General features: G+C 34.7%; 1 protein-coding gene across 5 annotated transcripts in view; it reads right to left on the bottom strand.

Moving 5' to 3' along the window:
• The window catches only part of LOC128210973 (dynein axonemal heavy chain 2-like), a 66,211-nt gene extending 59,022 nt beyond the window's left edge, over nt 1–7,189 (bottom strand). For 2 of the 5 annotated variants that reach the window (XM_052915326.1, XM_052915327.1), the window contains exons 1-4: nt 2,447–2,574; nt 1,366–1,575; nt 886–1,010; nt 87–444 (exon numbers count right to left, since the gene is read on the bottom strand). In XM_052915326.1, the coding sequence (XP_052771286.1) occupies nt 87–444; nt 886–1,010; nt 1,366–1,546 (664 nt within the window). In that variant the 5' untranslated portion in view covers nt 1,547–1,575; nt 2,447–2,574. Of the gene's footprint in view, nt 1–86; nt 445–885; nt 1,011–1,365; nt 1,576–2,446; nt 2,580–7,117 lie in introns of those variants that run through there. The other 3 variants (XM_052915328.1, XM_052915329.1, XM_052915330.1) reach the window with 3 other exon arrangements.
• Between the last annotated feature and the right edge of the window lie 3,715 nt (nt 7,190–10,904).

Genomic DNA, 10,904 nt, shown 5'->3' on the forward strand with positions numbered 1-10,904 from the left:
ACCAACAATGCAAGTGTTTAATAGCCAAGATGGGACATGAGGGAAATTTTTCATAGGCATGAACGCAATTAAAATTTAAAGGATACTGTCTGGCCATGAAGTGTTTTCAAAGAAAATTGGAGCATAGATGCCCATCATCACCCTCAACAAACTCTCGATATGCATGCTCTTCACCGACCCATATTGCACAACCTTGAAGAAATTCTCAAAGGTCACTCCATCTTTGACATTGTCAGCCTTGATGAAGTACACCATCTGCTCTGGCGGGTGTGGCGGGACTATCTGATCCACAACAAATCCCAGACGTGGATCTTGGAAAGCGATGATTAGCTTGAACGCAGGGTCGTCAATGAACTTCTGGATGATTTCATTGTGTGCTTCTGTCCAAATGTCACTTTCCTCATTTGCATTAGCTACTGCTGCCCTTGATTTGATCATATCAGACTGCAATAGAGAAATATAGTTTACAGTGATATGACTTACAAAAAAAAATCTATCATAATTTCTTAACAGACACATAGCATTGAACAGAATAAAATAGCAGCGGTTAAAATCTTCAAAGCCCCTAGCCCTGCACTGGTAAAATCCTTTTAGGTTAGACCAAATTCTGAATTTTATATAGCAGGGCTTGTTAACATAATGATGCCAATCACTACTTCAAGAACTTTTATTTGTTTATAAAAAATCCTTATTTTGATGACTGAGATAGAGCTCGCAGATATTGTTTTTTAGTCATTCTGTCTCACTGAATGAATAGAAATTTACCCTAGACTGTCACATTTGTCCATATATGCCAAAAAAGTTTAAGCAGAGTTTTAAAGTGAATGCATATAGGTTTAGTGGAATACAACACTGTTAAACATCTAGTGAAGTAACGCTACATACCACTCTAGGTTTGAACTCCTCCGGCTCCTGATTTTCCTCAGCTTCCTGCTGAGGAGCTGTATCTTCTGCTGCTCCTCCATTCTCAGTTACAAGTGGAGGCTCTACTTCACCGGCTGTCCCATTCACTGGGGAAAATAATACAGAAATATGTAGTTGTCATATAAGATTATTCATTGTAGCATTGAAGTTTTCAGATTAATATTAGCTGAATCCAACTTTGAAAACAGAAACAAACAAGGCCAGATAATTACGTAAAATTATTTTTTTGAAAATGAAGTAAATGTACATGTAGTGTGTTTTAGAGCTTATTTGTTACTCATAAGAGTTTCCTATTCATTCGCTATGTTATTATGTTTGTCTCTTGCTGGCACTATAAAAATGTTCACTATTTCAAATATTGTTGGATTAGGTTGAAAATAAATAAGTTTAGCAATTAACTTCCTCAGTTTCTTTAATGAATGACAAGTACACATAGTATACCTTGTTCTGGGTCAGCTGTCCCATTTGAAGCCCCGGCTGCAGGATCGGCTGGCTGGTCTGGCAAGGGAGTGTTACTCTTGGACCCCTTGGGAGTGTTAGCTTTTGAGCTTCTAGGCGTACCTGCCTTTGAACCTTTCAAGGAACCCTTTGGGGTCCCAGTTCTTGAACCTTTTTCAGACATGGTCTGCTTTTTAAGTTAAGTCTTCATCCCTGAAACCAATATTATAATATTATCAAATATGAACACTTAATAAAACTGAAAAGTCTCAAAAGTTTGAATAGGCTTTAAGATAAAATATAAAGACTACTACATGCACATGCAGGGACTTCCTATTGCATTTTACTACCTTTTAAAAGCTGTTGTTTGTAACATAAGAGTCTGTTTCCCTTTAATTCATATTTCAAGTAGAATTTAAAAAAACATGTATTACTATATCTTTAAAAAAAAACTTTACAAGACCAACTTTAACATTTCATTGTATAATAAAATATAAAAGTTCAAAATGTTTATATTTGTTCATACAATTGACTTCAGCTAGTCCAAGGTTCTTAGACTCTGCTTGCTGATTTACAATCCTGTAGAGTCAAAGACTGATGCTTTTTAAAACACATTTGTGTTATTTTAGTATATTTGTTTGCATGTCTGTCATAAAAAAAATTAAGAGGAAGGAATAAAATGTAAACAAATTATGAAACACAAAAGAAACATTTTAATACAGAAAATAATTATATCTTTGACCAGACAATTTCAACCAAAATTATTAATTTGTTTCATGTTCTGGGTTTTATATATGAAATGAGCTTATGACAATAAATAGCAACCAATTAGTACATAAAAAGAAAATATTGTCATGATTATCTCAAGTATTATCGGGCGCCATGAATTAGTATTTTCATGATTTTGTATTTTCCCCAAGGCAGCGAAATTCAAAAAAAAATAAGTTACTGACATTGTGGCTAACAAACTATAACAAAATTCTAAACAGAAGAAATGCTCGACTCAAAACATAACAGTAAAGACCATATTTTCAAGTGCCCTTTGATAACTATAGATACTGATGGTAATCTAGCAGAAACATACCTGTAATACCTGTAATACCTGTAATCTTCAGGCCGTAAATTTAGCTTTCGCTATCGTGGCCCCTCTGGTAAATGTCTTCTTTAGTGGTTTCTCAACTGAGTGCGGTTATGTTAACATAAAAACTTTTTTCTATTCCAATGTTCAATATTAAGCATTGATTTAAACTGGTTTATGGACTTGGCAGAAACAGTCTCTTCACTAAGGGAATTCCAGTACATAATCGATCTCTGACTGAATGAATAAAGTCTTGAATTGTGTTTGCTTTTCTTCTTGAAAAATTTGAGATGATGTCCTCTTAGGTCTCCAGACGAAAGAGTGAAGAGATGATCCCATTTTAACTCATCGTGGCCATACACAGACTTATAAATCTGGATCATATCCGCCCTATCTCGTCTATATTCCAGAGTTGGAATTCCTAAGGCTTTTAGTCTTTGCTCATATGACAAGTCCGATACATCTTTAACTAATTTGGTGGCGCGTCTCTGAACATCCTCTAGTCTTTTTATGTCCTTCTTTAGGTATGGAGACCATACACAAGAGCCATATTCTACAATTGGTCTAATAATTGACTTATAAAGGTTGAGAAACATATCTTTGTTCATGAACTCGAAGGATCTCCATATTATTCCAGTAACTCTGTGTGCTTTGGAAGCAATTTCTGTGATGTGTTCTTCAAAAGTTAGCCTCGAATCAAAAATCACACCTAAGTCCTTTTCTGAAGCAACTGACTCGACTTTGACGTAGTTTCCATCAATGTCCTGCATAGTGTATCTAGCACAATCATTATTAGACCCAATGTGCATGACCTTGCATTTGCTTGCATTAAAGCTAAGTTTACTTTCAGTGCTCCAGTTACATAAATTGTCAAGATCCTGCTGTAACTTTTCACATTGTTGAGGATCGCTTATGGCCGAATAAATCTTAGTGTCGTCTGCAAAAATCTTCACTATACCCTCCACCACTTGCGGCAAGTCATTTATAAAGCACAAGAACAGCACCGGTCCCAGCACGCTTCCCTGAGGTACCCCACTGACCACGTTTGACCAAGATGAAACGCATGATCCAATACGAACACTTTGGACACGATGTTGTAAGAATGATTTTATCCATTTATGTACTGTACCACAGATACCAAGATTATTCAGTTTCATAGACAGACGATCATGTGCCACCTTATCGAAAGCTTTACTAAAATCCAAGTAAATCACATCAATTGGGTTACCTTCGTCTATCAGTTGAGTCCATTCGTCTAATATTTCAAGAAGTTGAATTGCACAGGACCTGCCACTTCTAAATCCGTATTGGTCATTGGATAAAAGTTTGTTTTGATTCAAGTGGATCATTAATGCATCACGAACTAGCTTTTCACAAAGTTTGCAAATAATACACGTTAAACTCACTGGCCTATAATTGCTAGGATCCTTTTTACTTCCTTTTTTAAAAATGGGTGTGACAATCGCCTTTTTCCAGTCTTCTGGGACTTCTCCTTCTCTCAAGGATTTACTAAATAGTAAGTACAATGGATAACTGATTAAATCACTTGTTTCACCTAAAACTTTTGGGTGAATATTGTCAGGTCCAGGAGATTTATCTGGCTTCAGAGTTTTAAGCACTTTATCCACATGTTCAGGAGTAATATGTAAATCAATAAGCAGGTTCTGAACATTTATATCCCTTTCAATTGAGTCACTAATAGGGTCTGTTCTCACGAATACACTGCTAAAGAAACCATTTAGTACCTCAGACTTCTCTTCATCTGTCACTGCTGTGGTATTGTCACTCTTGTTAAGATCACCTATTTTGTCCTTTGTCTTCCTTTTAGAATTTACATATCTCCAAAACGACTTTGCATTCGTTTTCACTTCAGAAGCAATTTTCTGTTCGTAATTTCTCTTGGCACTTTTAACTTCTCTAGAACATTCATTTCTTGCCTCTGCATACTTATTATAATTTGTCGTAGATCTAGAATATTTGTATTTCTTCCAAGCTTTGTTTTTCTTTATAGTTGCAAGTTTTGTATTTCTGTCTAACCATAATGGACTGTTACATTTCTTGATACTGGACTTTTTCTTTGGTACATGTTTGTCTACACTGTCACATAAAGTATCTCTGAACACAATCCACATTTCGTTTACACTTTTCCCCTCCATCAAATTGTCCCAGTTTACACTAGAAAGATCTTCTCTGATTTTTTCATAATTACCTTTATAGTATTGAAATCTCTCATTCGTCTCATTATGATTCACGTATGAAGCGTCCAGCTCAAAACTTATCATAGAATGGTCACTACATCCCAGAGGGGAATTAATAGTTATTGTCTCTTGGTTGATAACTGAATCTTCTTTTGTAAAAACCAAGTCTAAGCAACTGGGTGCTTGGTTATGTCTAAACCGTGTCTCTGACAAAACGTGTTGGTGTAGAAAATTGTCCTGTACACAATCTAAAAATTTGGTTCCCGATGCTCCCTCTGAGTACTTACTTTCACATTTTTTCCAATCAATGTCTTTGTAATTAAAGTCTCCCAATAACACATATTGGTCATATTTTAATGAAACAGAGCTGTTTATCAAGTTAATAAGTTTTTGGTCGTTTTCAACACTTGATGTTGGGCTTCTGTAAATCATACCCAGTAGTACACAGCAACCTTTTACTAATTCAAACTCACACCAAACATTTTCATTAAACTCTATATGGTCAAAATTGTAGACTTGCGTTACCTTCATTGATTTATGAACCAGTAATAACACCCCTCTTTCTCCAGACATTTTTGGACACAGGACATCATAGTCAGTAAATTTCAAGTCATTTATACTCATTTTATCAGGAGATACTTTGGGATAAACTTCGCACAATCCCAACACATGAGGCTTCTCTGTAGCCAGAAACAACTCTAGTTCTGCAACCTTGTTACTCAATGTATCAGTGTTGGTGAAACATATTTTCAATTTATCCATACAATTATCAATCACTTCCTCCTGAACACTATCAAGATAATAATCTGGGTCAACACTGTTACTAAATGACAAGCTGTCGACTAGTATCGAATCGTTATCTTCTTCGTCTGAACTATTCAAACTGTCTGTATAACTGTTATTAATAACTTGTACATTAACTCCTGAATTATTTAACTTATTTAACTTAACTGTAGGAACTTGTAACGTATTTACATGAGGCTGGTTCTCAACTAGTGAATTGCCCGGTCCCCCGTTCCCGGAGGAACGCGACCATCACCACCCCGTGGGCCTGGTACCCGTGGGCCTGGTACCTCAACAATCTTGTCTCTTCTGATGGCCCAAATTCTCCCTGGAAATTCCCTCTTCTTTTCATTAAGTTCTTCCCTGAGCTTTTTCCCGGCCAGTCTCTGTTTCTGGGTTAGATCTTTCCCGATCCCTATCTTGCGGAATGCCTGATTGTTCTTCAACTTGTATGCGTTTTTAAGGACGTTCCCCCTTTCCATTCTTTGAAGAATCGTTACCCTGAGGGGTCTGTCTTTGTTTCCGACCTGGAATCGTCCCAACCTAGTAGTCTCCTCTACCTCTATTTCCACTCCCAGGGCCTCACTGCAAATTTGTTTAACACTTTCAATGTCAGTTTTATCATTTTCTTCAGATTTTTCTTTAACATTGAAGAACACTAGATTTTTCTCTCGCAACTCTTCCTCACGTCTGTCTTCAAATAGTTCACCCACCTTGCTTGCGATCATGTTAGGAAAATCCTCCCTCATTTTAGTCACTTCGCCCTCAATGCTCTGTACAGTCTTCAACTGATCTTCTAATCTTGTATTACACGCCTTCACATTTGTGGAAAGTCCCTTGATTTCTTCTTCAAATTGATCCTGTCTCTTGTGTACTAGGGTAAGCATTTTATAAAGTTTTTGCGACGCTCCTCTGCATAGCTTACAGAACCATTGTATGCTGTCGTCCGTTTTTCTCAACAGTTCGTACTCCGTGACCGACACTCTTTCACATTTGATGTGGGACCATTTTTCACAAACACTACACTGTAAGGCTTTATCATCGGGACCCACGTCGGCTGAACATGACTCACATACAAACTTTTCTTTCGATTTTCCCCTCCCACTGTTGCGGTTGCCCGCCATCTTTTATTGTCACGTGTACACAAACACCAGATAAAATCAGAGAAGGTGATTTAAATACTTGATAATATGTGATAATATATTTCCAGCTATCTCAAGAAGCACTTTTTACAGTAGACTGACCTCTGTTCACGTATACATTTGTATCCTTATTCCTTTTATTTTCAGAAAATGTTCCCCCATATGCTCTCACTTTTCCTCTATTAAACGTCTCTCCGAAAAGTTGATATTTCACCACATTTTTAAGTTAATTCCTCCAAAAAGTTATCCATTTGTGTTCCTAATATGTTTATAATAACTTATCTTTACTGTTTCACTTTTGATGGTAAATTTAACCAGTTAGTTTTTCAGATTTAAAAGTTTAATATTCTCCGCTGTTAAAAAGAGACTCGTCCGCCATCTCGCGCATGCGCACTCAATAAAAAAATGCAAAAACTGAATCTAAAAGGTAGAAAGAATTGTGGACATTTTTCTCATAAAACTTTTGCCAAAACTCACACGCCATCCCTTAGGCTTGAAAACATGATATTTATGCTGTTCAACTTATCTCTTTCAAAACTGTACCAAAAACATACCTTTCCCAAAATGAAAAAGTTAGTTATTTTGCAAAAGATCAAGCGGCGTCTCTTCAAACGCGCACCTGTTTGTTTTCTTAGCAACGTGAATCTCGTACATGAAACGCTTTCATTTATATTGTATTGACACAGTGATTTAAAAGCAATCGCTTGGGAGATTAGGAAAATATGCCCTTGTATAAAATTGACAAAAGGCTACAAACAACCATTTATTTAACTGAGTCCTCTGACGCCCAGTACCTTCCCCGTGCTCTCTGAATATCTGCGATCCTACAAAAATAGTATAAAGACCAAGGCAACTAAAATGACCACCTACAAAGCATTCACAAGTAATTGTCAGCCCTGTTAAATATTAAAAAGTCACCTTTAGTAGACTTTACACCTTTACAAAACGTCATACAGATTAAATTAAAACATGGTGTGGGCAGGGTTTAGGGAAAGGGCTTAATTTCTCAAAGATATGTGTTTCTACTTACAATTATGTGCATTTTTTATACTTTGGACACTTTGTCAAATAAAACACATTTGAAGGGGTTAGGCAGACGTCTCAAAAAGTGGATTTCACTTCTCGAAAACTGGATTTCACTTCGATTTCCGATCTTATTTTAAAATATGTCAGCAACTTTCTTATTTTTGGATCAATTCGAATAAAATTTGAAATATAAACCTATTATGAAGCTTTTTCAATTATTTATTCCACAAAAAGAAATATTTGTTAAATTTAAATGAGTTATGAGTGGATTTCATGTCTCAAAAAGTGGATGTCAATTCGAATTCAGATCATTTTTCGAAAAATTGCTCTAACTTCTTTATTTTTTGACAAATTTCGATAAAATTTGAAATATAAACTCCTTATGAGGCACTTTTTAATATGTATACAAAATAGAAAAATATTAATTAAAATAAATGTGTTATGAGTTGATTTCACTCCTCGAAATCTGGACTTCACCTCGATTTTCGATCTATTTTCGAAAAATTGCTCTTATACTTCTTCATTTTTTGACCAATTTCAATAAAATTTGAAATATTAACCCTTTATGAGGCACTTTCTAATAATAAGTATACAAAAACGCAAAATTATTTATAAAAATTAACGAGTTATGAGTGGATTTCACCTCGATTTCCGATCTATTTTCAAAAAAAATCGAAAAATTGCTTTAACTTTTTTATTTTTTTACCAATTTCAATAAAATTTGAAATATAAACCCTTCATGAGACACTTTCCAATATGTTTACAATAAAAAATAATTATTATTTAAAATAAATGAGTTCTGAGTGGATTTCACGTTTTGAGTGGATTTCACGTTAAATCCACTGGGTTCCTGTATCACCCCGCACCGTGGATTCATCATTGATTTAGCCGATTTAGATAGAAATTACCATTCTCATAATAATTTCTCAAATTTGGTAATTTACTGACTTGGTAACAAAGTGTCTTTTATTCCAAACTTCGGCCACCCTAAGGACTCGGCAGTCATCTGAAATTTTAGCCGCCTTCGAAAATCTTTGATGTAATGCCATGCGAGTGCACATGTATGTTTTATGGCTTCAATCAGTGCTGATAAGATAATCAATGCCAACGGCTGTAAACCCTACATTATTGGCAGGGCACATGGTATTGATCCAACATCTAAATTTTATTTAAGTTTTGACATAATTTTAGTTTCTGCAAAGTTTGTAATAATTCAATCAATATTTATAAGTATGTCTTGTTAAGACAATCCGTAATATATCAAAGAAACTAATGCATTTATATATTTATTCTTGCAATATCTTAATAAGAATACCTTCATTCATAGTATCACCAAATGTTATCCAAAGATGTCAAAGTTATTAAAAACGTTATTTTTGAAGTGCCATCGTGTAAATATACATGGAGGAATAATTAAATGACTTATAGGTTCGCAATATGTTCACAATCAATACTTGTCTACTGGTGCATATACGTGTCAATTGTCTTTTAATGCTTAAAAATAAACTAAAATATTATATTCTGAATATTTTAAGTTTTCACATAATATACCTCATGTTTAGACCTGCAAATACTTTTCTAAAATGTGTTTTTAGTCTGAAGTTATACTCGAAAACGCTTGTAAGTGCAGCCTCAAGTTACATTTTGTAGTGGGAAAACATTATTTTGCAGTAGGAAAGCATCACCTTGCAGTAGAAAAACATCATTTTGTAGTGGGAAAACATCCTTTTGCAGTTGGAAAGCATCACCTTGCAGTGGAAAAACATCATTTTGTAGTGCGGAAGCATCATCTTGCAGTGAGAAAACATCATTTTGCAGTGAACTTAGGTCTTTATAATTTATTGTTGATTATGTTCTGTAATAGGCGTATGTGCCAACTATTTCATAAGCATATCATTAACAGGTAATAGAGGCCCATTCACCAACCTTCGTGTGTTGTTTTTGCACATGTTGTGCATCCAATGTCAGTGATTTTTTTGGTGCAATTTACTGCCTTCTAAACGCTGTTTCCCCTTGCGAAAAATGTCCATTTTCACCATTTTTTTCCCCAATTTGACTAATGTAGAATATGTTAATGAATAAAACAAGCAATGAATTTCTTGAAATATAATCAAAATCTTGACAATAATTACTTTCACAGTATGATGTATGCATAAAAAAGTTAGAACATCTCTATTTACAATAATATTAGCTATTTTGGCCTGTATTTGTATTTTTACCAAAGTCAACTTTTTCCCAATTGCAAGGCACAGGCGGTGGAAATAATTCCAAAAAGAAATCACCGAATGTATAAAGGCTATGGCAATTTATTTGAGTATCATCACTGGAACCAAACACCCAGTTTTAATAAAAATGCAGATATTGAAATACAATGTGCTGGAAGAAGGTGAATGGTTGGAGGAAAGATGGACAATCGGACAAAGCAGGTGCACTGCACTACATCTTATAGCCATCTATCGGACTTTAAGTTTCATTTTTAACAACGATTATGAAAAAAAAATGGTTAAGAGGAGATATCTTTGTAAATATTGATGATACGAGTATGGTTCTTGTCCACAACACTTACTCTTCATCTCATTTATTTCAATCCCTACCGAAGTTTTGAATGTGACCCCTGCAAACAGTGTGACAGATGGCCAGGCGGACGGGGAGCATAACGAGTACATGTATGTGTATGCTTATCTTTTATTGGTACAGGCTGTCCAGCACTTTTTGGCAAGAAATAAAGGCTAATTTTAGGTATGAAAAAGAAATTTAGGGCTAAAATTAGGAATTTAAAATATGGTGGTTGTAAACATGGACTTACCTCTGCAAAGTTAACAAGAAATAAACTCACATACTATAAGAACAGGAATGACATACACCAGGGTTCCATTGTCTCAGCTGTTATTTTACGTTAAAGACACATTAAACATGAAATGGTGAGTGTATTAGTTTCTATTTTCAAAACTGTTAAGGCAATTAGAGAAGAAAAATGAAAAAAAAGTAGGAATTGACATACAAAATAAGGCCTTTTTAGGAATTCTCTTTGAATTTTGTGTTTTATTAGGAATTTTAGCAAAACTGAAAAAATAGGAATTTTTAGGAATTTAAGGGCCGCTGGACAGCCTGTGGATAACAACAACAAAATATTAAGGTTTATTTTTTTTAATGCATAATGAACAATCATATTACCTTTTTACATAAATATGCAAAATGTGCATAAACTAGTACATTATTGTTAAATATAGTTGTATAACAAAGGATAATAAGAATATGATTTTATCAAATGTCAATGTATAAATTATTCACAGTGTCTATCACATTTCATTGAGA

This window comes from Mya arenaria, chromosome 12 (assembly GCF_026914265.1).
Source record: "Mya arenaria isolate MELC-2E11 chromosome 12, ASM2691426v1".
In the NCBI taxonomy this organism is placed as follows: Eukaryota; Metazoa; Mollusca; class Bivalvia; order Myida; family Myidae; genus Mya; species Mya arenaria.